Source organism: Pyrgilauda ruficollis, unplaced genomic scaffold, assembly GCF_017590135.1.
Source record: "Pyrgilauda ruficollis isolate IOZ18807 unplaced genomic scaffold, ASM1759013v1 scaffold28, whole genome shotgun sequence".
Classification (NCBI taxonomy): domain Eukaryota; kingdom Metazoa; phylum Chordata; class Aves; order Passeriformes; family Passeridae; genus Pyrgilauda; species Pyrgilauda ruficollis.
The window spans coordinates 3511467-3539230 of record NW_024524155.1 but is presented as its reverse complement, the minus strand read 5'-3'; the positions used below and the strand labels follow the sequence as shown (position 1 = coordinate 3539230).

Below are 27764 nucleotides of genomic sequence, written 5' to 3'. Positions count from 1 at the left end.
CCCCCCCCCGCCGCCACCCGCCCGGCCGCCCTGGCCCTCGTCACCGTCCTCAGCTTCGCCTCCCGCTTCCACCGCCTGCGGGAGCCGCCGCACGTATGGTACGGGCCGGGGCGGGGCGTGCGCCTCTCCGGCCGGGCAGTGCCCGGGCCCGGGGTGCGGGTGGGTGCGTGTCCGCCTGCTCCCGGCCACAGCGGCCGGCACCGCACCCTGGCTCCCGGCCCGCGCCCCTTCCCTGCCCGGCGTGGGAGGGATCCCTGTTTGTCCCGACAGGTGGGGGCCGGGACAAGGCAGTGAGGGCCGCAAGGAAGTGCTGCGCTCCCGGCCCGGCCCTGCGCCCTCCCCGCTGCTCTCGGGACGTGCTGCAGGGAGGGCTCCCGGGGATCTTTGTGCAGCAGGCCGACTTTTTAACCTCTCTAAGGTCAATTTGGAATCAAAAGGGCAAACCAGAGGTTTTGGAGTGGTAATATAAAACTCTTTAAAAAAAAGCACCTTTCCTACAGTGGCTGCAGTGCTCTCCATGATTTCCCACTGAGTATAATGCATTGTCTCATATGGAATGTAAGACGGTAACCCTCTATACTATAAAAAGCATAAATAAAAAGACCTTCCTGGATTTTATTTTTTTTTAATTATCTTCAGCATTGTAGCAGATTGGTTATTGTGGTTTGTGTTTTGTTGGTGTGTTTTTCCAGTTGGGATGAAACTCATTTTGGGAAGATGGGAAGTTACTACATTAATCGGACCTTCTTCTTTGATGTCCATCCCCCTTTGGGGAAGGTAAACTGCTTTTCTGTTGCATGTTTCGGAAGCCACAGGAGTGGGCCAATAAAATTCTGCCTCTGCCTTCTGGCCAAAGGATGTGGTGAACAACAAAGTCCTTCCTAACTGTTGTTGACACCACAGCCATTTGCATTCTGTGTCCAGAGCCTCAACTTACAACTTTTTGTCTTCACAAAAAATGCTTCAAATATAAGAAAACCAAACAGTATTGCAATGTTGGGTTTTTGAAAGGCTTGACATGAAAAAAGTCAATGTGACACTTGCAGGGCATATGTAATAGAAGCCTACATTTTAAAGGAAGCAAACAGTTCCTGATAACTTGTGAGCAAATGAGATGCCTGCCACAAATGACCCTGAGAGCATTGATTTCCTGTTCTGTAAATGAACTTGTTTTAGCAACAGTGTGTAGTGTGGATGAAGGTGCATCCTCCTGCCTTGTTAAGGTTGTCTTTCAGACTGAGTCTCCTGAAGCTAAAGTGATAGGGAGCTATGGGAGACTCTGCAGAATTCTCTGTGCTCGATTCCACACCTGCTATTTTTCTTGAGCTTGCAGTCAGCCTTATAGTCTGTTGCAAAAATAATTCTGATTTTGCCTTTAGACAAAGGGCAGTATGTACATATATGATTTTTGTAAATAAACTCTTTTTTGGATGATGTGTCTGAATTATTTGTCCTCTGGGTCAATGTGGCTTCTATAGAAATCTTACCTGCTGCTAGCCTGGATACTTTTTCCTCTCGTGTGATTTTCCTGACCAGTTTTTTCACGTGTTCTCTTCAGATGTTGATTGGACTTGCTGGCTACCTGAGTGGATATGATGGTACATTTCCTTTCCAGAAGCCAGGGGATCGATATGAGCAGCACAACTATGTAGGCATGAGAGGGGTAAGGCTCTGCAGGCTACTGTCAAGCTGGTTAGCTTTCCTGTGCCTTTCAATACAGAGTGTTCCATCTTAAGAGCAGCTCTCCATGATCAGGTCAGAGGTCTGTTTAGCCTCGTGCCTTGTCTTTAAGCTCCTTTGAAAAGTGCTAGTGGTTCTATTGTGAATAAGTCTTAATGTGTCTGTGAGAGGCCAGGTAAGAAATTAAGGGCAGCTCTTCCTGCTAGTTAGTGAGACTACACTGCTGCATGGGATAGATACCTTGCTTTGTCTGCAAAGCAAACATTGCTGAGTTTGAGCTTCTCTCACTCCATTGTGCCTGGCTAATTTCCTGGGGAGCCAAGGGTATCAAAAAGCCAGGATCATCCACTGTCACCTGCAGTTTGCCACCACCAGTGGCACTAAGCTGAGTATGCTGATGGAGCCTGGGACAGCAAGGCAGAATTCTGAGTTGTATTTGATCTGAAAACCTAGTTCTACTGGTTTTTAGGAAGATGAAGAGCCATATAACTGACAGAAGATAAGTCAAAAAGAGAAACAGTGGCTAATTGCTACTACCTAGAAAGAAAACTAAAAACTGAGAAAGTATGTTTTCTTAGTTTAGTTTCTAGAATTTCATGGTTTTAGATTTCCCTGAGCCGAAAGTGGGAGAGGTGCTAGAAACAGACAGCAAAGATAATAAATTCTGCTGTGGTCTTGCTTTCTTTTGTTTTGATTTCTTCTATTTCTCCTCCAACTATCCTTGGTCTCATTTGTGTAGAAGAGAGGAATCTGGTCTGCTAAAGATATAAGATGCAAGTGTATTTTGTTCTTAGCTTTCATAATCTAGTATCTTAAAAAAGGCTGAGTGTAGTGGATGTGTAGTGCACCTACTTGATGCGTCTATTTATAAATATCTGGTGTAGTCTAGCAAGAGTGTGACTGGCTGTTGTTACTGACACCACTGGAGGACAGAGTAAGCCTCTGTCCTCTGAGCAGTGTCTTTGTTCAGTTGGCTTTTGTCTGATGTTCTTTCTGACTCACTTCAGCTGCTGCAACACCTGTTGTTGTAGGTATGGAAGATGAAGGAAGGGAAAGGGAAAGGGAAAGGGTGTGAGCTGTTGTCCACCATGGGTGAGGTTATAACTTCTGCCATGATCTTTTCCTGCAGTTTTGTGCGTTTCTTGGCTCCTGCCTGGTTCCTTTTGCCTACCTCACAGTGTTGGAACTGTCAAAGTCACTGCCAGCAGCCTTACTCACGGCTTTCATCCTTATTTTTGGTAGGTGTTCCTGCTACAGCAAAATTTAGTATCTTAATTGTTCAGATAATTTAATTTCTGGATTACCATGTGTTACCTAAGCAGGGGATATTTGGATTAATGATTTTCTCAAAAGCAAAGGAATTCCACTTTTTTTAGTGTATATATGTATGAGGTTTCTTACTTGGTGGTCCCCTTAAGAACTTCACAGTCTTGTTTAGTTCATAAGTACTTCTGTTATTTGCATAACCACAGTATTGGATTAGATTGCACCTTAATTTTAAAAATTTTCATAAAGTGGGTGGTCAGGAATGATTTTGCCCTCTAGAGAAATATTGATGTTTCCTGTATGAATTATAGAGATCTTTAACAACCCCTGCATTACTTTAGAAGAGTTCACAATAAAAAAATAATAAAGTTCCTTCTTGAATTGAGCCAAGTGGATAAATTGACCTTGCAAATGAAGTTAGCAAAGTAGGAGTTTTGTAAGGACACAGGTGTTGAGAAATGGAGCCTTAAAATATCAAAGCTGTATTCATTTTTTATAGGTACCATCTGAAAGGTATCTTCTCCTCTGACACCATGGTGGTGCCTTCGGTAGATCATTGCTGGCTGTAATCCTCTCAATCTGAATATATTAGCAGCACTTTCCAGTATGTTTCACAGATACTGCTGTACTGCCTTTTGTTCTTGTAGTTGTTTGTTCTTTTTTTTTTTTTTTTGGGTTTTTTTTTGTTTTTTTTTTTTTTTTTTTTCCCTTTGCTTCCAGGTAGAAGATGAAATGTTATGATCTCCTTCTGTTTCTAAAATTTCCCACCTCCTTCTTGAGTACACTGAGGAAGCTGAATTCCCACAATTTTAGATTCACTTTGGAATTGCAAGTCTTTCTGACATTGCTGTGTGTCTCTCTGCAGATACAGGCTGTATTACATTGTCCCAATATATTCTCCTGGATCCCATTCTAATGTTCTTTCTCATGGGAGCTGTTCTGAGTATGGTGAAATGTAACAGCTGTGCAGACAGGTAAGATAAGGATGATAATTTTGTTAAACTATAGGTGTTTGACACAGTTAAAGTAATGTCTGCCATTGGTGATGTGTGAGTGGTTGAAATGAGATTATTTCAGGAAATTTGAAGGTGAAAATGACTTTTGGTAGCAGAGAGAAATTTTTACTCTGAGGGTTTGTGTATTTAAGGAGACGGTATTGTTTGCCTGGAGTACACCAATTTACCTGTGACTGTAAGCATCTTTAAAAATCCTGTTGTCTGAGGTAAACAGTGTAATTTGTTTGGTTTAGAGAAGTGGCTACAAAAACTCAGAGGGAAAAATAACCAGGAGGATTCTGAATAAAGTAGCCAAGTTGCTAAGGATATTTGCTATGGACCCATCCAGAGAGGGTTGTGGTTTATAGGTATTGGGATGTGTCAGAAGGCCGCTTTGAGGCTGGGCTGCACAGAGTAATTTCCTTGAAATGCATCCCAAATTCAAAGACATAAAAAGTTGAAATTCTGTGTTATATATGGGCAGTTTTTATTTCATGAAACATTCAAGAACTGATCATATCAATCTTAGTGTGTCTGCAGTTTATGTGGCTGAAATGCAGCCTGCAGCATCGTGTATGGCTGTCCAAGGCCATCCTTCTCTACAGCACATTCCCCAGGGAATGCAAGGACTAAATTACAGGGCAGTGCTTGATCAGCTCTGTGTGCCTTGACCTGAATTTATTTTTCATATCTTAGAGCTAATCCTGTTGTCAAAGTAGTTGATATTCTACAAATTACAAGCCAACTCTAGCTATTGTGTTGCTTAGCAGGCCACGGGGATTTTTTCTAGTTGAAATAAAAGCATCAAGGCATTAGGAATCAGAAGGAAAAAGGTTTTAAGTTCTGCTGTCATTTTTTTTCATCTCTCTTCTATGGTTTAATGTTGTGTCAGTTTATAATTTGTTTGCATTTTGCTGCAGCTTTTGTTTATGTTTTGGATAAATGTTTTCTGCTAAGGCTTTCTTGCTTTAGCACAGATGGCTGGTCTTTGCCTCTTGTTCTTCCCCATGTCCCTAAATTTCTGAGAGAAGTATGGAACAGAACATTTTATGGAATAAAATTCTTGTTTCTGTTTTCAGAACTTCCATGTAGTCAGACTTTCTTCACACTAGTACTTTAGCTTATGTCTAAGTGATGTCTGTTTTTCCATCCTTGAATGGGAGATCTGGGGTTGCCCCTGGCTTAACTGTACCTGTATCAAGGCTTCACAAGCCCGTATCTGAAACCAGTATCCTTGTGTGATTCTAAAATAAATGAAAAACTTGTTTTTCCACTTCTTATGGGTTCCTGAGAAGATGGACCATAATTTTGTGGGGTAACTGATCTGTTATTTATTTTTGTGATCATAGGCTGCCCATTCACGTAGCCATAATTTTATTTACTGACTTGCTCTACTGGTCCTGCAGGCCATTTTCTGCCTCCTGGTGGTTCTGGCTGAGTCTGACTGGTGTGAGCCTTGCTGGAGCAATGGGGGTAAAATTTGTTGGCCTTTTTGTAGTCCTCTTGGTTGGCTTGAACACAATCTATGACCTATGGGACTTGCTGGGGAACCTCAGCCTGTCACTGGTGAGTTTCAAAGGCTTTTCTTTACTTTAAGGGTTTCTTTGTTTTGTTTTCTTTGTAATTTTCCTAGTCTTTGACAGCCCTGCAAGTACCCAAACAGAGATACTCTGTCTGCGGCAGAGAGGGGCATCTGATGTGGTGATGAAAAAAGGAGATTAAGGTTTTAATGAAAAAATTATTGCCACATTTTGAAAGAAACCAAACACACTTATATTAGCAGGATGTTATATTATACAAACACAGCAGAAAGATTGTTACTTTTTCCTGAGAGAAACTGTTACCATTCCAGTTGGCTACATTTTCAGCCTAAGCTAAAAATGCTCATTGGGAATGGCTTTGCAGTGGCCCGAAGCAGGATGTCAGCCAGCGCTGTTACCTGAGCTCCGAAGGAGCACATGCTACCTGGCAGACAGGCATGTCTTGCAGCACTTACTTTGCATAAGCAGCGTGAGCTCAGGCTCTGCTTCCTGAGAGTAGGGGGGCAGAGGCTGCATAGCAGGAGCATCACGAGTCATAGAAATGCTCTGCAACCTGCAGTATCCATAGCCAGTTTAGAGGATGAAGACAGCCATAACCTGCTTGATTTCATACACATTTAGTTCTTCTAAGCCTTAAAAAAATTGCTAGTGGGTTTGAGTGTCCTGGTCTAATATATTGCATTTTGTGTTTGCGAAGTGTGAAATCTGCCATTTGGAGAAACGCCTTGATATACCATTTGCTGTCTTGCAACCGGCAGGAAGACAAATTCTTCAGTCATATCTTTTAAAAGGTGTTCAGTTCTCCTCTTGTCTCAGCCTCTTTTGAAGCTTGAAAATGCTATTTTTTTCTCTTACTGTTTTTGTCTCGTTTGTCCTGTAAACAGTGGGAGCATGGGGGGGCTTTTTCTATTCCTCCTGTGTGATTTGTTTTCTTTGATTAATATGAATCAATATGGGCTGCAAAGATTCAATGTTCCAAATCCAGAGAAACACTTCTTGAGCAAAGTTAGTTAATTACATTTGAAATAGAACAAATCCATCATGTCTAAGCTTTGTGCCAGCAGACAGCTGCACAGTGATTTCATTTGTGCTGCTGGCAGCAAAGGCAGCAAACCCCCAAGTGTTAGAATATGTAAAGAAATTTACTCCAGAAGGTAGATGCACTCTGAATAGCTATTTGGCAACCTTGGTGCTTGAGGAGAGGAAAAAAAAGGTGAGGATTAATCTGAAAGCTTGAATAACTTACCTCTGCATTTGTTAGGAAGCTACTCATGATTATTTGCATGCAATTTTTGGGGGACTAAGTTGATTTCTAGAATTCTCAGCTTGTGTTGATCCATTGTTCTGGTTTGCTCACTGCTGTCTTTCACATGCACTTTTTTTTCTTTGACATTGCACTGGAGTCTTTAGTTAAAGAAGACCATTTCATGAAAATTGAAGCATATTGAGGCCTTTCTAAGTAGGGAACTGGAGGGTAGTTCATGTGCCTCTCCACTGCCTATATTTGGTTATGTACCATCAATCAGCAATAGTTTCTAAGTGTCCAGTGGTTATTAAGTGTTCTGCTGAAGTACTGGAACTGAACAGCTTTTTCCTTTGTTGACTTCACTGAGGTTTGCAATGTGTTCCGCTTTTTCCATTCCTGCTGAAATAATTGGTTCTGGTACTAAGGGATGGAGAATGAGTGGCTTAATGATTATATGATAGATATCATGTTAAAAATATGGAGAATAGCAAGTGCATCTGCTTTCATCCACTTTGAAGTTAGTGTGGCCATTTAGCAAACAGTTTTTGCTATTTAATTTTTTTCTTCCTCCACAGCTATTTATTTTCCACCCTCTATTTTACATTATTTATTCTACTACCAGCAGTGTCAGTAGGATGTGAAAATGTAATAGCTTCTTTGGCATCTGTTTGCAAGACATATTTTCAATTGGTTGAAATAAAATATTTTGCTTTCATTTTGGGACATCTGAAGAACAGGTTTTGCTGCTGACTTTTCTGTAGCTTCTGGCTGTGCAGCACTAGAAGTTGCAGTGTGAGAGTGTCCTTGCTAAGCAAGGTGATTTCTTTAAGTGAAGCATATCTAGATCCCCAAGATGTCCTGGTTACATTCACATTTGCATAGACATATTGGGGGAACAAATTTTCATTTTCCCTCTTGCTTAGCTTTGGTAGTTACTATTTTGGGAGCCATCTCTTTGCTGGGATTTTGGGTCAATATGTGTACTACTGGTAAACAAGTTAAGGTCCTTGTTCTCAAAGTATTTTCAGTGGGGGCTGTCCAACCTCCTTTGCCAAAGTTAGGGATGCTCAGCACTTCGGAACACTAAACTCTCCTATTGCCTATTTTTGTCTTTTTTTCCCATGACCCTAAAATTCTGAGGTACCATAGCTCCAGCTTTTGGAGATGCACAGCAAGGTGTGCCTCAGCTTTTGCCTCTCTCTGGGCCTTTCTGAGGTAACCTGGTGAGCTTTCTTGCACAGCAAGCTCCAGCCATAGGACTGCTGCTCAGTCTTGTGAGATCAGGAGTGAAGCTGTTCCTGCACTGTTTGATGCAGATTGTGTTTGTTGCAGGTCACGTTTGGGAAGCATTTACTGGCTCGTGTACTCTGCCTCATCGTCCTCCCGCTTGCCCTCTACACGGCTATGTTTGCTGTTCATTTTGCAGTGTTAAATAGAAGGTATTTCACAATGTTTTCTCCAAAAGAATTACTTGTCTTTGCTTTGAGATAAAGGCTATTGGTTATATAGTAGTCCACTTTCAGTGTCAGAAGCACAGCCACAAGCTGTGTCTTTGTTTAATGCCCTTCCCCAGCTCTCTGGCCAAGCTGGCAGTGAAATTAATTTGAGCTTGAGACTTTCTGAAATGCCAAGTGAGTAACCTAACCAAACTTCCTGTCTCATTTTTTTCCTCTTCTCTTTCTGGGACCTGAAGATGTCTCAACTCCATTCTTTGTGTTTTTGGAATTAAAAAGTCATTGCATTCCTGAAAAATGGCTGTGATTGAAAGAGTCTGAGTGTGCTTGAAGGGAGGGCTCTTTCCTGAATGCTTGCAACCAAGGGATGGTTTTTACAAGGAGAGAGCTGGCAAAATGGCCAAGTAATGTTTTCCATATGCCAGCATTAAAAAATGAAGTGAATAAGCACTTCACTGTAGAAAAAGAATAAAAAAATAAGTCTCTTCTTTTTCAGTTAAAGTCTATTGGTCTTACCACTAACCTCTTAGCAGAAGACTACGGGAGTCACAGAAAGGCTTTGTTATATCTGTCCTGACAGTGGGTCAGTTTATTTGTTGTAAGAACACCCCCAAAAACAGTTCTGATGTTTTGTGCAGTGCCAGCATGTACATTTTTGTCACCTCAAGTCCTTGCAGCTCTGGACAATTTCCTGCAAGACTGTCTCTATCTGCTGTGATTCACAACATTAGAGAAATGTGCCTCTTAAGGAAACTGCACCCACTCTTCTTCTTCAGATGCCCAGTCTGGTTTTATTATTTTTCTTCTGTAAAAACAACTTGGTAATGCATGACAGAGGTTTGTATGCTGCTTAGTGAGACCTCGAATTGTCATACTCTTTGCTGTCTTTTGCAGTGGTCCTGGGGATGGTTTCTTCAGTTCAGCATTTCAATCCCAGCTGATTGGGAACAATCTTCATAATGTCTCCATTCCAGAGCGTGAGTGTCTATGTGAATAAAGCACTCTGAATGTTGTCAGTGTACATCAGAACTTAAATAGAAACGGGTGTCCCTGTGACTCAGTGCAGGGCAGTGTGAATTATGCCTTCCATGGTCAAGGTCAGAGCTCTTCCTCTGTGCAGTTTTTATGTATTGACAGAAAGAAAAAGGCTGAAAATACCACCATGTTCAGTGCATGGTCACTAGTGTTTAATCATATTCCATCTAGAGGGAAGGATGCCATTTTGAGGGCTTTGACTTGTGTGCATGCATCTTGTTATTCTTTGGTTCTATATTGCTTGAGACAACAAAAAGATGTTTTTCCTGTTCACCTTAGATTTGTAGGTGTTCAGATGTGGGATTTGTTTCCAAAATATGTGTAAATGGAAACTACCAACTTTTGTGACACGGTGTGCCGCTGGTCCAGCTGTGTTGTATTCAGAATGCATCTGAATTTAGCAAAAAGAAGGCTCTGTGGTTATTCCCTAATCCTCAGGTTAGCTAGGGACTACTGAGCCTTTAAAATAGTTTAGCTTTCTGATTACTTCAGCTTTTTTATGTCTGTTCCCTGCTCCAGAGCTGTCACTGGGGGAGCATCAGGTCTGTTCTCCAAGGCTGAGTTCTCTCACTTGCATTGAGGGGTAGGAGGGAAGATGTCTTAAGCCAGTGCAGCAGCTCTGCTATCCAACGGCTGAGCTTGTCTCCCTTCCCTCTTGTATTGCTGTAGGGGTCAGCAGTGTTATACTCTTAGGGAAAGCTATCTCAAAACTCTCATTGTGAAATTACAAAAAAAAAAAAGGAATGCCTTACCGTGTCTGTTTATGTTAAAACTTAGTGGGAGAGTTTTAAGTGTTTCAGCCAAATGTTATGTAACAGTTCCACTGGATCCTGGTTAGGGATGGGAGATAAGCTTGCAATGAGCCCTGTGGAGTAATGTGTCAAACAGGAAACAAACTTCCATCAAAACAATGGAGAGTGCATGCTTAATTGAGCACTGTAGACTAGCTGGGGGAGATACAGGGGAGCTGCCTTATGTCTTTTTCCCTCCCTCTTTCTCACGCAGATTTGGCATATGGGTCTGTGGTCACAATGAAGAACCTTCGGATGGCAGGGGGATACCTTCACTCCCACTGGCACCTCTATCCCGAGGGCATTGGGGCTCGCCAGCAGCAGGTTGGTGTGCTGTGCTGGAATTGCCTGTGCCTACAACCATTGGGCTACTCTCTTTGTATTTGTCATTAGAGGCCAAACTGGTAGGAGCTATGTGTTTACTCAGCATCTGTTACCATCTCAGTGCCACAGCTGTGCACTTGGCTTAGAACTCTGACTGAAAAGGAGGCTTGAAGAGAGCCTACCACCCTGCACCAGAGGGGTGACTTACAGTAACAAGGCTTTGCAAGACCACTGCCTATAAATGGAGTCCAAGAAGACTATGGAATAGTCTTCCATAATGAAAGTTACCTCAAGGAAGGCTGTAAAACTTGGTTTTAAACAAGTACATTATCTTACAGCTTTTCTGGCTGTATATTGAAAGCAAGGGAATAGAACTGCTGTATATTGTTTTTACTCCAGCCACTGGCCTCTGTGACCATACATGAATCCCTCTCCTTTGTGCCTTGCTTCCTTCATCCGTCACCAAAGAATTTGCTCAATAAATTAGATGCTGTGCATTTGTAAGCTAATGTAGCCATATGGAAACCATCTGAGCTAAGGGCTTCTCATTAAATGATTAAGCAATAAGTGAAAGTAGAAATCAGAAATCATGTAACTATCTCTAATTAAGAAGTACAAGCATTAAGTGGATTTTTTATTTTTGTCCATCATCATCAAGCTTCACAAATCTTTGCTGCTTCTGCACTTTTACCAAGATGTATTCTGCAGTTTGATTAGTGGTGTCTAAAAATTGTTCTGAGATCCTTGAAAGAAAGTTGCCAGAGAAACACAAGTGTGTTTTTTAACTCCCTGCTGTCTCTGTGGCTAGGAGGAGGTTTTCAGAAGTCAAAACCTTGTCTCAATCTTTTTTCCTGCTGCTTGTCAAAATCAGAATTTCTAATACTCTAGCGTGACATTAATGTTTATTACAGTGTATGGAGATGTCATGCTAAACTGCCTCAAGCATAGGCAAAATTGGAGTGCAGATCATGCTTTATGACACTAAAAGCAGGGAAAGGCGGTTTGAAGAGGACACTAATGGGAGTTCCTTATGGAAAGTGGGAAAGGTTGGAGATTTCCCTGCTTGTGCTCCCTGCCCTGATGGTAGGACAACGGTAGGGTTCTAGGGTAGTTTCAGGACTCTGGAGGGGGGAAGGGAATTTAGAGAGGAATTTGGAGGAGATCTAGAGAGGAAAAAGTGATCTTTCTGCTTCCACTTTCTCCTCCTCTCCTGGTGGCTTGACCTGAATGTATGAGGTTCTACCTCCCGCTCTCCCTTTTTCCCCATTGTCAGACACTCCTCTGTGTTCTGCCTCTCACCCACCCACTGGGCCGTCTGCTCCCACCTAAGAGAGAGGCACAGGTGGGGCACTGGGCTAGGGTCCCACAGAGCAGGGCTTGCTGCTCTGTAGGAGGAGGGTGGGCGAAGGGACTACAGTTCCACGTGCTGTGGGCAGCAGCAGCCTGGAATAGGATGGTCTTTGTGTCCATGGTAGCAGTCAATGCAGTTACTCTGTGAGGCTGAGCACGCTGGCAGGGGTTAGCTGTGTAGTTGTAATGGGTGATCCCTGAATCCTTACCTTGCCTGGATCTTTTGGCAGATGTTATGGTTGTCACAGTCAGCCTGTTGTCAGAAATGTCCTGTCTGTAAAGCCAGTGCTACTTCTGTCTCCTGGTTTGGATAGTGGTCAGTGATTATTCAAGAGCTCTGGTTTGGCTATCCTGTTGTTGTAGAAGGAGTCTCTGAAACAGGGTGAGGGGAGGTCAGGCTGTGTTTGGAGGCTGTTGGTGCAGGTGAACTGCCATGAAGTGTAGTGCTTCTGAGTATGGGCTATACACTGGTGAAGAGGTGTCATCTGGCTTAAGGAGTGCCCCATAACTGGTTTTCTAGGGGGCACTGTCATAAAGGTAATTCCAGGACTTCTGTGTGGTTGGTGCATTCATCTGGGGCTTTGATTTGCTGGTGAATGTGTTGTGACTGCTATCAACAGTTTTTTTCTTGTTATGTAAAATAATTAATCCTGTCATTTCAGGTCACTGCTTACTTACATAAAGATTTGAATAACCTGTGGATCATAAAGAAACATGACTCAGATACAGGTACAAAAACCAGTTAAGTGCCTTTTATAACTGCTGCTTCTGTTTTTCAATAAATATTCTGAGTTCTTTCCAGGGCAGAGTATCCATCATGGATATGAGAGGGAGAGAAGGAAAAACAAGGGGAAGCTGTGTCTTGATTTACATTGTGTGTGTGTCTACTGTGTTTTTGGTTCTTCTTCAGATTGTACAGCTGAAGTAAATAAGCTTTTCTTAGCTGAAGGTTGCATTGACAATTTTTCAGCTGCTTAGGGCTGCAAATAACAGCAGAAAAGAAATTTGTCTGAACTGAGTTAATATTTATTGCAATCTGTTATTGTGGCTAAGAGTCTTGGGAAAGCTGGGTTCTGTTACAGTCTGGTACATTGTGTTTGACAGATTTTTGTGGATGATTTCTTGGGACAAGATAAGAGTACTGAATGTGATTATCTATGGTTTGTGCAGAAAGCTGTTGGTTTAGATTATGTAGTGTATGTAGCTGAGGCATGCTTGGTCTGGCAGTTTCCTTTTCTTTACCTGATGCATGTGTTTATAAAAATTAGCAAGAATTGTCTAAATAGCAAAAAATGTAAATAGCATAGATATATAAGAAAAATTATAATCAGTGTTGTAAGAGCCATTTATAGTTCACATTCTTTGGAGTAACTCTCAGGGTTAGAGTCTAGAGCAATGTTTTACATCAGGCTTGGGGTCAACACAACTTTGTTTGCTTTATTATCTGCTTGAGGGTTGAGCATCAGCAAGAAACTTTCTAAGTTTGTCATTGCATTGATATGATTAGTTTGTCTTCCTTCAGCAGATCTGTCTGACCTCTCAAGCCCTGTGGAATTTGTGAGGCATGGAGATATTATTCGTCTGGAACATAAAGAGTAAGGATGATTTCTGGGATTCAAAGAGATTGTGTGGTTGAACAGAATTGGTGGGAGACCTGTCCTGCTGGAGACTGTGGTTAGACGAGCGCAAGCAGGCTGTGTGACAGAGGTATCTGTGTATCTGAATTTCCAGTGTGAGGTTTGTAGGGTTTTTCTTCTATGGTTTATGTTTTGAAAAGTGTCTATTAAATGAGAAAGAGAGCCACACAACTTTATTAGAACTAGCTGCCTAAGCAGCAGGGAGATTTCTTCAGTTGTGTGAGGTGCAATAATCAGGGTAACTCTTCTAGAGAAGCACTTTCAAAACCCTCATTCTGTTGCCTGTCTCCATGCTGAATTTTCTAGATAAATAGAATGTAGGGGTTTTTTGTCAGTGTACTGCAAGTATCCTGTCCCTATGTTCATAGGTGGTATCCACCCGCTGAAGTTCTCAACGGCACTGAGATCATAGCAGTTAAACACTTTAAATGAAAATGGAAGCTGATCCTTTCTCTTTCTGCAGGGAATACTTAAGAGGAAGCAGGGGAACCATAGTGACTTGATATTTAGTCTTTATCTAGTGTAATGTCACTGTGCCAAAATGCTGTGTGCTTTCACAGCTTTGGTCTCTTAACATTCAGTATGGTGTATGCACAAACCATTGCTTAGGCTTCCCAAATTATTGTAACACTTATTTTTTAAAATTTTGAATTGGAAGTTTACTATGAAATATGTGGTAATGAGGGTGATAACATCTTGATTAGGCAGAATGGGTTGAGTCCTGATGAGGTCTGTGGCGCGGGAGTGAATCAGTGCTGCTGGGGAAGGATCCGGCAGGCAGGGCCGGCCTGTGCCGCATCCCGCAGACAGGATAGGGTGTCTGTGCCAGTGCAGCCGGGCGGCAGCAGCAGCAGCGCTGTCCCAGCACCTTTGGCAAGGAATGATGGGGCTATGGCCGGGTTTCTCTGCTTGCCTCAGCTGGCAGACCCTGCCAGCGTGGGAAGCTCTTTGCCTGCACTGTGCTGGTGCTAAATGGTGGCCCCTGATTTCCCCCTAAATGGTACAGTCTTTCCCCAGTCTTTATCAAAAGCAAAACTGATAATCACAAAAGGTCAGGATCTTGCTTTTCTTCTTATAAAACAGGTCTCTTTGTCACGCTTTTACTGTTAATTAAAACAAAACAGAGCAAACCAAAACCAATCTCTTTTTATTTTAGAGGTGGTAGATTGTAGTTTGAGGGTTGGATTTATTCACGCTGTCATCCTTTTTTGTCACTGCCCAGTGTGGCATAAGCTCAGAGTCATGTGCTGGAAAGTGACAGTTTCGCTCCATCCCGTTAAGGCTGTATCCTGCTGTACCCTCAGCTGCAATTCAGTGGTTAGAGTACTTGCAGATCTCTGAATGGCTCAAACCAATGTTTTTATCACAAATTGACAGGGTTCAAAGGTTTGACTTTTAATTTCATTTCAGAACTTCTAGAAATCTGCACAGTCACCAGCATGAGGCTCCCCTGACAAGGAAGCATTTTCAGGTCACTGGCTATGGAATAGTAAGTGAAGGGAAGATAAAACAAAAGCTTTTGGGAAGAGTTCCTATCATGCTAAGGGAATTGATTGTTGCTTTTTTTAGTTTGTTAGCCAGGATGATAGATGGACTTCTGCCATCCTCAAGGAAAAAACTGATGTAGTATGAAATGCTTTATCTCATATGTAAGGTCTATTTAATGTGAACACAGATAAAAAAATAATTTAAACTTTTACTGTCAGTCTAGCTTTGGCAGCATTCACCTCCAGAAATGACAAACTGAGCAACCTTGAAGTTGCTCTGACAAGTTCTATTTTATGTATTTGGCCTTGTCACATAGACAAGTGGTTTTTTTTTTTGACAGAATGATGACAGAATTTTGAATCACAAAGATGGAATATGCTTTGAGGGCTGAATTTCTAAATGCAAAGATCTGTTGCCTAAACCCCTTTTGTGAAGTGGCCAAGTTGCCCCTGTTTATGCTGTAACTCTGAGCTACAGTCAAGAATGAATTGAAAGCAAACAAAATTAAGGTTGGCAAGACAGAGATGTATTTGTGAGTGGTTGCTTATGTCTAGAATCATGTCTTCCTGATGGGGAATCTCTTCTGTGAAGTGTGAGGGAGGCTGGTCTGGGATAGTTTTTTAGCTTTGCACCCAGTGGGAGTTTCAGAATTTCCTATTTGCAGTGCTTCAGTTCTGTGTGTCTTCTAGTTTCGGCATTGTTTCATTTCTTTTTTGTATTTTTGCAATATTTTTTCTCGAATGGCATGCTTGCATGACAGAATGGAACAGGAGACTCCAATGACTTCTGGCGGATTGAAGTGGTGGGCAGAAGGACTGGGGAGCTCATCAAAGTCCTGCGGAGTCAGGTCCGGCTAACCCATGTGGCCACAGGGTGTATGTTGGGATCTTCTGGAAAGACTCTGCCAAAATGGTAAATATCCACCCTCTGCAGGGCCTTCAGCTGACATGTTCCTTTACTCAGTTCTGCTTTTAGACTAAGCAATAACTACATTTCATCCATTTCTTTAAAAGAATAAAAATGTAAGTAGCAGGTACTAGGAGTATGACCAGAGGGGAAGATCTGGGTTATGATTATGCAGTCTGTTACAGTGAAGGTATGCAGCTCTGAAAAATATTGTCCCTTAGTAAGAGATCCAAAAGTGGTATGGACATAGATCTTGTCCTCTGGTAGGGCCAGGAGGAGATGATAGATGTGTTATTTAACGTGTTATCTATCCTTGGGGTTTGCAAAAAATCACTGGAAACTGGGGCAGTTCATGCTGTTCTATACCACAATCTTCAAAATTGCTTTCTATTGGTATTAATTTACATTGTGATTAGAAGACCTTTGCCATTTTTGCATGCAGCATCTGAAGTGAGGCAGTGGTTACGAACTGCTATTAGCAGGCGTTGGGATTTTATATGTCCTTGAATATTATGCATCTTCATCATTCAGATGAGGTGGATGCAGAGACATCCAGGCTGGTGGAAGCAAGGTGCCATGTCTGTAAAGCTGCACCATGTGGGATGCTGACATGGATCCTGAGGCAGAGGCTCTGCACTCATGTTGCTGCTATTTCCCTAGGAAACTCTAGGTATCCCTTCTCTGTGTTGTGGTAAAACCAGATTCTAAAGAATCCTGTGGATGCTGAATGACAGAGCAGGCAGGTATCTCTGGCAACTGCCTGGCCAGAAGTGCAAATGCCAATTAGACATCACCATAAAGCTGGCTCATGGACACATAATGTAAAAAAGCCAATCTCTGTCAAGAGCATTCTGAAAACATTGTGGATTGGGTTTGGGTTTTTTCCCCGCTAACAATCTGCTATGTGAATGGAAGTTATCACCACAAAATGTTGATGATAGTAACAGCTGAGGGCAAAAAAATACTTGCTAACTGCAAATAAGGATGGTTAGAGTATATTGGATTTTTTTATTTTTTATTTAATGGGTAGTAATCACTGTCCTTCAGAGAATTTAATGGTAATTATTTAATGGATTACTTAATTAGTGAAATTTGCTAAGTGGTGATTGATAGAAAATTCCCTATTAATCTGTCATATTTCTGTCAGATTTGATGCGCTTTCTCCCAAAATCTTTGATATGACCTGCTAGACATAGGGTGACAGACTAAAGAACAGTTATTAGTAAATTATTTTGTTTCTATAATACAATTCTTGTAGTTATGGATTGACTTAAATTGATGATGGTGATTTTCTTTGGAGGGACTATAAGGGTTGAATTGGAAGTAGCTTCTTTTTAGTAGGCAAGGTACATAATTTTCAAAAATCCCGCATAGGGCTTTTTGGGTGAGAAAGTGAGAAATGCGGTTCAACTATTCCATAGAATTTTGATGTCAACTGCCTTGCAGATCTGTTTTCGTTTCTGTATGGTTTCTATACTATGTAAGAATGCAACTGCTGAAGCATTGTGGAGAAGTATAAAGCTAAATGAGGAAAACTAAACACAAAATGGAAATATTGAGTGTTTCTGTGGGGTGGTGGTGAACTGTCCTGCTGATCCTCAGGGGCTGGGAACAAGTAGAAGTCACCTGCACACCATACCTGAAGGAGACACCCAATTCCCTCTGGAACTTTGAAGATCATATTAACCCTAAATGTAAGTAATTGATTTCCTTTTTGATTGAGAGTGCATCTTGGCTTACTGTTTAAAGGAAGGGATGAGCTATCAGGTAGCAGTAACTGGCATTCTGCATTTGAAGTGTATGTGTTCTTTCCCAGCTTAAGTGCAAACTTGAGTATGTGCAGGGATGCAGAGCCCTTTTCTATTTCACTGTTTGTACTGGAAGCTGGTCATAATGCTTGAAGTGTAGTAGAAGTATAAAGACTTTCTTAAAGATTTTGAGATTTTAATGTGTTATAAAAATGTGAAGCACTCCAATACAGGCTGTTATTTCTAACATTGTTTAATTGGGAATTGTTGTCATTGATATGTGTATGTCATATATATTTCAATGATATTTAAAAAAAGCTTGGATCCAGTCTGTTCTGGTGTATTTTTTCCCTTCTCCTACTGGGGTGTGCTAAATGGTGATTTTGCAGTACCGTCAAGAAATGGTTAGTATGTGATAAGGGATCTAAGTTTGCCAGTAATGACAGGTGGGCTTTGCAGCCTCATCCAGGAGTTATGTATGTTTCACAGGCTCCTCTGGCCTGGGTTGATCAACACTGTCTTCATCCCATGAATTTCTGTTGGCTTGGGCTGAATTCTGACTTATTAGAACACTTACTGTTCTTCCTCCTGTGAGAGCAAGTGTTTGCAAACCAAAGGAGAGAAATGCTCTGCTGTTGACTTGGTAGAATTTCCTCTTTTGTTGTAATTCATTTTGCCTTCCCATACTTATGGCTCATTTACAAGTAAACAGCAGCCTATGAAGCCTATGTCTCTTAATTGCAGCCAGAAATACAAATTATTTATTTCATGGACTTTTATCTATTTCTATTGCTCCTGGAAGTAAAGGAGGAAATTTAGAAGTACAACAGTTGTAAAGTTCACTGGGGGATACTTCTGACTGGAAGCCACTGTGTTTAGAGTATGAATGAATTTCATAGAGAATTAAAAGAAGTTCTGGAAACAGATTTGTTGTAGGAGGAGAGAGTTTAGGTTATTATGAAAAAGGCAAATAAAAGGAAACCATACAAACTTCTAATCTATTTCTCTCTCTCTCTTTTTTGAAGTGCCCAATATCAGCCTGGATGTTTTGAAGCCTTCTTTTGCAGAAATTCTGCTAGAATCCCACATGGTTATGATCCGGGTACGATATCATTGATTCCAAATTATAATTTTCTTCCTCCTCTCTCTTGCATTCAAAAAGAAGTAGCACTTTCAGAGAGATCTGGGTGATGACTGCAAGCTAGGGCAGAATTTGCATGCCCAAGCAACCTACTTGAATTTATACTTAGAATAAAGGATGATCTTGGAGCTAAATCTTCCAAGTCCAAGTTTGGAAGCCTTGTACTTAATACCTGGCTCTGCTGTTAGTGTGATCTAGCTACAGCCTAGTTATGTAATGTTTTCCCTACCTACCTGTAAGGCTTTAAAGAAAACGTAGTATTTGTGAGGCAGGAGGATATTACTGTGGTCAAAATAAGGAAAATCAGATAAACAGGTATTTAAAAAAACAGTAAGTGTTTGGGTTGAAAATGGAAAACTTCTGATTTTTTTCAAGTTCATCAAGGAGCTGTGATTTCTGGTTTCCTTTTTATTTCTGAATATATATTTTTTAAAAAGAGCAGATTTAATATTTGCAAAGACTTCTCTTGCAGTCTTTTCCTGTGCTTGTTCTTTGTACTCTTGGCCAAAGCCCATCTGTTTCCAGCTCCTTAATCCTTCTTCTGAAGAATGAGAAGTTAATATTTTGAAAAAGGAGTCTAGGGTTTTCTTTGCTACTGTTTGTGAAGCTCTTCTCAGATTTTAAAGAGACAAAAGTAGTCAAGCACGTTATTGTTAGTACTTGTAAAGTGTTTTTGTAAAGTGTTTCCATGGCAATCAGTGATAATGCTGTCTCAGGTAAGGAAGCACCTGCATGAGTTTCCATGGAAATATTCTTTGAGGCTTTTTTTTTGTAGAGGAGAGAAACCTGTCACAGTAGTCTCTTAATGAAAAAAGGTCTTGCTTATGCAACATGTATCCTTAGTGACAGAAAGGCTGAAGAAGATAAATGAGAGAATACTGCCTCTTTTGCTACCCAAAAACCATTTTCACTTAGTAGTAGTATTAGAACATTCATAGTCCTAATTGTGACCATTGTGAAAGATGATGTGTTTATGTAGGTCAGAAAACAGCTTTCACTCAGGAAGGGTACTGATGTATGTTTGTGTACACAGACATTTCTGGGCAGACACTGCAGCATATCTGCATGCTCATTTAAATTTTATGTTAATTTATCTGTAGGGAAACAGTGGTCTCAAACCAAAGGACAATGAAGTCACATCCAAACCTTGGCACTGGCCCATCAATTACCAGGTATATTGATCAATCCATATTCCTTTCTATTTTCAAGTGCTTTTGTAGTGCCTTTTGAAGCACACCACCTTGTCATTGCATTGAAGATGTTGTCAGCTTTCTTTTATAGCACCTGAGATGAATGGATGGGAATTTGTCTCACCTTAGATGCTGTGCAAAATACAGACTGGACTGATGAATATCTGTTTTTCTCCCTTCTGATCTCTTTCCTCAGGGACTGCGTTTTTCTGGTGTCAATGAGACGGATTATCGGGTTTATTTACTTGGAAACCCGGTAAGTTGGAGTGAGAGGTTCCAAGCCAATGTCTTTAGCAAACTTGAGCTTAGTCTTGCTTCTGCCAGTTTTCTTCCTTCTCCTTTTGGACTGCCTCTCTTATTGTACTCTTAATGTTTGCACGTCACGTGCACACGTCCAGCATGAAGTCCCAAATCTTTCTTTTTCTCTTGTGTAGGTGATTTGGTGGCTAAATCTAGTCACTATTGGATTATATCTTCTGATAACAGTTGCCACTGCAGTGGTACTGAAGAGAGGTGTCCAACTGACATCTGAACTCAAAGGTGAGGTCAGTCTTCCTTTTCATAAATGCCTTTTGCAGGAACCTTAAAATTGCGTGGATGGCAGGACTTTGTATGTCAAGGGTGGGAAACCACTGAGCTTGGATTATCAAGCAGTGTCCACAGGAAAAAGAGTGGGATCTTCATAGCTGTAGTTTAATAGTGAACATCACAGATCTTCTACAAAAATAGTGCATGGCTACCTACACTGGCTGCAAGGGATACAGGCCAATTAATCAATGCCCTGCTGTCAAGCTCTGCATGTGCTCTGTACTTGGTAGTTTGCACAGTGTCTTAAGACAATAAATGTTTTCTGATGTTTATGCAAAGCAAATGACAAATGCAAGAGATAAAATGATCCTTTATTATGTGCATTGCCAAGGTTTTGAAGCTTTTCACAAGCCCTAATTAGTCATACTTTTACCATTCCTGTTTATTTCAATGGTTGCTTCATTTTGTAGATCTCCTTATGGGAAGTCAGTTCTAAAATGTGATGGGAAGCCACTCAGTTATACAATAAGTTATTGGCTAAGCTGTATACAGATACCAGAGCTCTTAGTCCCTTCCCCAGGCTCTGAAAGCTAGGCACCACTTCTTTCCAGGAAGGGCTGACAAAGTGATCAGCTGGATGGCTCTCATTGCAGAGACATTGAAAATCTTCAGAAACCAGAATCACCTGGTTAGTCTGATGCACAGCCAGAAAAGCGGCATGTTTGGTCTTAGAGCATGGTCAGCCTCCTGCCATGCCTTGAGACTTAGGACTTTGTATATCTTTTCTGGCAGCTGTTCTCCTGAAGAGTGCTTGTATGTTTATCATCCTGCAGCTAGGATGTTGCAGAGGCTTGAAGCAATTCCAGACCAATACATGACTTCCTGCAAAGATCATTCCTGCTGAATTTACTTAGTGTGTTAAGGTTTGCAAATAGGAGCTGTAGCTGAGTTTTTCTCTGCTGAAGTATGTTTATTTGTGTTCCAGAACTGTCCAGAGTCGTGCTATGTGCCGGAGGGCAGATCACACTGGGCTGGCTCCTTCATTACCTCCCTTTTTTTATGATGGGACGAGTTCTGTACTTCCACCACTACTTTCCTGCCATGCTTTTTTCCAGCATGTTGACAGGTAAATACTAGAGTCTTGGAAAAGACAAGGTAGGGAAAAAGGTGATATTCTGTTCAATTGAATGTTTTTCAGCCTAAAAGGTTTATTATTTTTATAGGCTTTGTTTGCTTGTGCAAAGTACTTGAAAGCATTGACTTACTCAAAATGTTTTTCACAAAGCAGCTTGCAGTGCAAATTTTTTGTTTGTCTGTTTGGTTTTGGTTTTTTGATAGTGGTTGGTTGGTTGGTAAGTTGGTTGGTTTTTTGTTATCACCCTGAAGAGGCAGTCATGTCTAGTGCTTAGGGCATTTAAATTTAGAGATGGGATTCCTGGTCTCTGCTATTTCACTGTTCTTATATATTCTTGTGTGTAAGTTACTTCCCTCTTTGTTTACTGCCAATACCTTTCTGTCATGTCTGTTTATGATTTGGCCTTGGTAGTTTTTCCTGTGATTTTATACCACCTTCATTAGCATCTGGCACCCAGATCTCTTTTGCATTTATTCAAATGGAAATGTAGGATAAAAAGAACCTTTGCTGATACAAAACAATCTCTGTGGTTCTGAAGGTTACCAAGGTAAATTAATTTAAAAATTGACATGGTCTTTTGGTGCTAACAGAGTTTCATCAGCCTAGTCAGTGAACACAGCAGCTCTGTTCTTCTGACTTTTACCTCTCCTTCTCCTAGGAATCACCTGGGATGCACTACTGAAGTTCTGTGCTGGGTTCTTGTCACCCAGCACTAGAGCTAGAAAGGTGTATGGAGGTGGATTCCTGGCACTGGTTCTGCTCATCCTGTACAGGTGAGTACAGCTGAACTTTTCATGAATGGAATGTATGACAATTGCCATCTCAATAGAAACTTTGCTGCCTGTTAATTATCCTTAGCCTTTGTTCCCTTTTCTGTTCTCTGCTGAATTTGTCAGACATCCTCAAGCCCAATTCTAAACCTTCAAATTTTATTAGATTCAGCATCTGTGTCCCTGTAATGCATTATAGAGCATCTTTCCATTGCAGGGAATCTTTCTTTTGTTGCAGCACAGTGTGAACACTGTTCTCCTCCAAACCTGCCATTCAGTGGTTTGTGGTTCTATTCCCAATGATGGTGACACATTCCTCAAATACAGGCAAATTTTTCATTATTGTAAGTTTTTTCAGATTCTAAGAGAAAATACCACATGTGATAAAACTGTGTGCTGTGTATATATTTAATTCAGCAGAGATTAGTTGGTTCCCAGTAGAGCTTAGAGCAGCCCAAAGACAAAGATCCCATAGGCTGTGAACCTCTTGAGACAGAAAACTGTGCTGTGTTTGATGGGCATTTGGTTTCTTTCCACAGCTTCTACCTCTTCCATCCGCTGTCCTATGGGATGATAGGACCCATGGCCTCCAACCCGAGCAGCCCCATGGCAGGGCTCCGGTGGATGGACTCCTGGGAATTCTAGAAGAAAGGAAGCCTGGGAACAGCGGATCAGAAACATGAGATCTGCTGCAAGTCAGGCTGATTCTGGTGCTTTGAGGACGTGACTATAAAAGGCCCTTTCTGGAGGACTCTAGGTATAGTAACCCTGTTGCTTTGGCATTTGTTTGCACTGCCTGCATTGGAAGATGCAGAGGGCGACAAGGTCCCCTTAAATTAAAAGACTCATGTCATGAATCCTTAGGTTGTATTAATGGACAACTGGCTGCCTGAATGCCAATTCCTTGAAGCAGTATATGTCAGTCAAACAGCAGTGGCATTCCAGGAGCCAGACCAGTACAAGTTGGAGGCTGTCTGCAGTGGCATGTACACTCTATGTGAGTGTGTGTCTTCCTTCTTGTAATCTAAGCACCACTACAGTTTGAAGCACTATAGGACTTCTATCAAGATTAACAACCTTTCTTATGATGAGGTTTTTGAAAGCTTACTGTAAGTATCTGGGGACCTTCATTCTACCTGCCTTGGCTGTCTAAAGGTTTTTTTGTTCTGACCCTGGATTTTAAAATTTGACTGAAAGGGTCTGTTTGAAATCTCCTGAGCCATTGTGCCTTGTCTGTCTCCCAGGCCCTCTGCAGAGATGGAAATTGTTTATTCCTCTATACGGCCTTTCTCTCTGGTCACCTTTAATCAGTTATACAACTCACCTAGCGGGCCTGTTTTTAGGGCCAGACTGTTCCAGCTCAGCTCTTTGTGGCTTCTTTCAGTTCTGTCTGAAGGTGCCAAGGAAATTACAGTAGAAATGACAGGTGGTTTATTTTCAGCCCCAGTATGCTGTGCAGACCAGCAGGGGGATGTACAGGAGACTGTAATGATAGCTTGGAAATCTTACAGACAGCTGTCTTTCAGCTTTTGTTCCCAGCTTTTTCAGTGCCAGCACCTGTGCTTTTAGGGGAAGGCTGATTCTCAATGCATGTGGCATCTGCAAAACGGGTTGCTGGTGCCAAAGTATCTGCTCAGTGTTCCCATATTGAACAAGTTCCTTCTCTAGACTGCTGAACATCAAATTACAAGGAAATGTGAGGCCAGGCAAAAATTCTTTGTCTGTGAAGTGTCAAGAGCCATTGGATTTTGAATCCACCCCTTCCAAGAAAGTGGAATTTGATTTATCAGGTGCCTTTGTCTTGTGTTAGGTCTATTTTTGTCTATGTTTCTTTTATTCCATTTCCTTCTTTTCATCCAGTGTCAATTTCTTGTCACAGTTCAAGTTGCTCCCTTGTAGTATCCAACGTGAATGACACTTAGATCACAGCGGTATTCCTGTCTCAAGAAGTAATACTTGAAAAACTCTTTTGTGTATGTTTCATTGAACTCACGCCTTTCATTTCAGAGTTCTTGCTTTGCTTCACAGCCTTGCATCAAAATTACAGGTAGAGGGAGAGGAACAGGTGGGTGTGTCTGCCTTTAAAAATGGACTCTGTATTTAATTCTCTTACTAAATCTTGCGCTCCAATATATTTCCTACCACATGGAAGGGCTGCATTAGCATAGTTGTTCTGTGGGGGGGACTAGACTCCAGTCAGACTTGCTTTGGTTCCTCTTTACTGGAGATTCATAGCACTGTTCAGTAAGGCAGCTGCTTGCTGTGTAAGGCTCTGGCTTGGTATGTCACATCTCTCCAGAAACTGACTCCTATAGATACTAGCTCAGATGGGACTTGTGCTTTTGATTCTAAAGGTTTTGAGTTGATCACCTGCTGCTTATACATGGTGGGAAGTCATTGCAATAATTAGCTGCTGGGTTTGATGATTCTTTCCACTTGTTAGTGCAGGAAGTGCTCTTACCTGCATGAGCCAGGAATTCACAGAGGTGATATATAGGCAAGAAGGATGTGGGGGAAGGCTGCAAACTTCTTCAGAACCTGCCAGATCTGACAGCAGCAGCAAATTGTTAACTGTTGGCAATGTGGAAGGCAGAGAGTGCAGTGCTGCCTTGTAACAATGTGATCCACCAATCTCTTGGTGAGATTATTGACTTAATACCTTGCTATCCTCAATATGAGCTTTCCCTAAGGGAGTCCCATTGTCATGGGGAGGATTTGCCAGAAGAGCTGGCAAAAGCCATGATTTAAAGTGCAGTTTTTTCTAGCACATACAATTACATACTTCTCCTTAGCATTAACAACAACAAAAAATCTAAGACGTTTGCGAATGTTTTGGAATTACTGTTTGTAACACCCTTTATTCATCATATTAAACCTTGGGAGTGCAAAAACTGAGTCAGTAACCTTGGTTTCTTCAGTTATCATTAAGGGGTCAGTTTTGTAGGAGTTGTCTGAGGAAGATGAGCCAGTCTGTTTCTTGGCTAGGATTCCTCCATCCTTTATTACTAATAATGTTTTGGATGTGTATTGGCAGCTGAGTGCTGAAGGTGGCAAATTTAATGCTCCCGTCCCACTTTCCTATGCACAAGTCCAGCTTCTGTTTCAACACAGACAAAAAGTTTGTTTTTCTTTAGGACTGTCACTTCAGAAATTTTCTTGAGAGCATTTGATTGACATTGAGACTGTTTCTTAGGTCTTGTCTGATGGTAAGTGGTTGGAGGCATACAGTGAAAAAAAATCTAGCTATTCCACCAGAGGGAGTAACAGCAGAATTTTTATTTTTGATCTGGAGTTAAAAGGATTGAAAGGTCTACATTGAAGACTAGACGCAGACATTTCCTCTGCGCTCTCTGGACTCCAAGGGTTGGGTTTTCGAGTAAGTGTGCATTGATGTAGCTCTGTCTTTTTTCAGGAGAAAAATACTGAAAAATTACTCCTGTTAGAATTTGACCTTCAGTATTTGCTTCTTAAAACAAAATCTGTCAGGCTATTACTGAAACATAATAGTAACATATTTTGTGAGGTCAGTAAAATACAATAATTTGGATTCCCTTCCTGACTCTGTCTTGAAGTATCTTAAGTGGTACTGACATGAGGCAGGGGGTGCAAGGCACTCTTTGCTTTTGGGATGGAATTTGGGTTGCTTCAGTTCAGTTTTTCCAGTTGTTCTTGTGGAATGAGTTCAGGTTCTTTTTGAGAACTGCTCATTAGTTGTCTTCTCCAGTCATGTGGAAAATAGCTAACGGTGCTTTCTGAGGCCAGAGGTGCTGTTCTCTGGAGCAGCTGCTCTCTTTGAACCCTGCTTGGCAGGGCTCCTTTTATCACTGACATAGTATTTCATCAAACTGTATCCATGGATTCAAATCACAAAAAGCTGCAGGCTGCCACATTCCCTGCTTCACATTCTTTTTTGTGTGTAAACTCTATTTTCAACTCGTCAGTCTCTGAAAGATAGATAGAGGGCCTCTAGGCTCATCTAGCTTTATCCTAGGCAATCCATCCATCTTAAAAGGTTTCTGCTAACAGTCGCTTCAGGACATCGATACGCACACATCTATTCCAGCAGCAGGGACTGGCCTGTTTCCAGGAACTGGACCACTCATGCTATGAGACACAGATGTGACTGTGAGGAGGATTTGAATGGAGATTTCTGTGCCAAGGTTGCCCTTGGTCCAGGTGGAGGACTTTGTGTCATTGCTGTTTACCACCATTGTTAGCAGCCCTGGGAGCCACCACCACTCTTTAGTCTGCACAGGGTTTTCTTTTTGCATCTTGATTGGAAAGGCTGATTGATGCACAAAGGGCATTGGCAGAATATACTCTTATATCTTCCTCCTTCCTTCTGGTTCTTGAAGAATGCCCAAATTACAGGTCATGTCTTTGCTTTCCTTAAATTTTGGGGTATTCCCATTTCATACAGGTGCCAGGACAAGGGGTAGGACAGGACATCTTGCAGTAGCCTGAGTGAATGAATACCTGTCATGTGGTCTGAGAGCAAAACCAGAACCTTGTTATGGAAAGGTAAACAAACGTGTTACCTACAGTTCCCTCTTCTCCCTCCTGAATCCTTCAGAGAATTGTTTTTAAGGACTTGAGAGCAAACCAACTGCTGATGTGGAAACACAAGGTGTTTACCTGAAATTCTTCAAAATTCTCCATTGCCACACTTAGCAGCTTCCCTTCCTTGCTGTGACTGAGTGACCCTCTGGGCTGGCACTCTGTGCACAAGCACTGTTTCCTCCTCTCAGGATCCTGCTGGCAATGTGAAAGCTTCCTTAGCCGTGCCCTGTGTCTCTGCGAGCTGGGCAATGTAGGTAAGATATTTTTTCCCCCATTTACAGCAAGTGACCCCATGACCCCACACATGGGCAAGTGTGTCATGAAAGCAAAAATGTGTGGACTGTTAGAACAACATAAGGTTCTTCCTGCTGGGAAAGCAAAGCTGAGGATAAGAACACCACCTCCGTAGCATGCTTTCTTTGGGGTGGGGCTGTTGGCAGCAAGCAGTTAGGACTGAAAATTCTCTGTCTTTTTTAAAGAACTAAGACCTTGGTTGTATGGTTGGTTGCAAGTTGCTTCACTTTGTAAACTTTTTTATGCTCTTTATTTGAATGTCAAGGGCTATGGTTATCACAAATAATATCTGAGGCTATCACATGTTAGCATAGATACCACTCCTGCTGAATTTGTAATTGATTCTAAAACTTTGCCAAGTGAGCTTACTGTGTTTTACAAGAGACAGGGTTTAGAGGCATCCTTGAAGAGCTTGCCCCTGGCTAAGCAAGAGTTTGGAGCTACAGTGAGAGGAGTTCTTTGGTAATTCTGTTCTATATCCTGAACCTTTCTTACTAATGCCTGGGGATGTGTGCGTGCATCTGTCTGAACTGAATTCTTTTAACTACAGTGCAATTACTGTACCATATGGTGTGGATGGGAGAATGTTCCCTTGAGCTATACATGTGTTTTTTACAGGTGATAATGGAAAATGAGGTAGAATTTGGAATTTAATTTTGTAATAAATATCTCTTCTTTGAAGCAA

At 41.6% G+C, this 27764-nt stretch overlaps 1 protein-coding gene across 1 annotated transcript; it reads left to right on the top strand.

Moving 5' to 3' along the window:
• Positions 1-9: 9 nt before the first annotated feature.
• POMT2 (protein O-mannosyltransferase 2) lies at positions 10-27764 on the top strand. The gene is made up of 21 exons (XM_041471872.1): positions 10-98; positions 693-777; positions 1559-1663; positions 2810-2918; positions 3812-3920; positions 5348-5507; positions 8061-8167; positions 9077-9159; positions 10223-10332; positions 12345-12411; positions 13205-13277; positions 14730-14808; positions 15568-15719; positions 17316-17407; positions 18487-18563; positions 19703-19774; positions 19989-20048; positions 20227-20332; positions 21306-21446; positions 22114-22228; positions 22765-27764. The coding sequence occupies exons 2-21, from the start codon at positions 718-720 to the stop codon at positions 22868-22870; spliced, it is 1983 nt and encodes a 660-aa protein (XP_041327806.1). The 5' UTR covers positions 10-98; positions 693-717; the 3' UTR covers positions 22871-27764.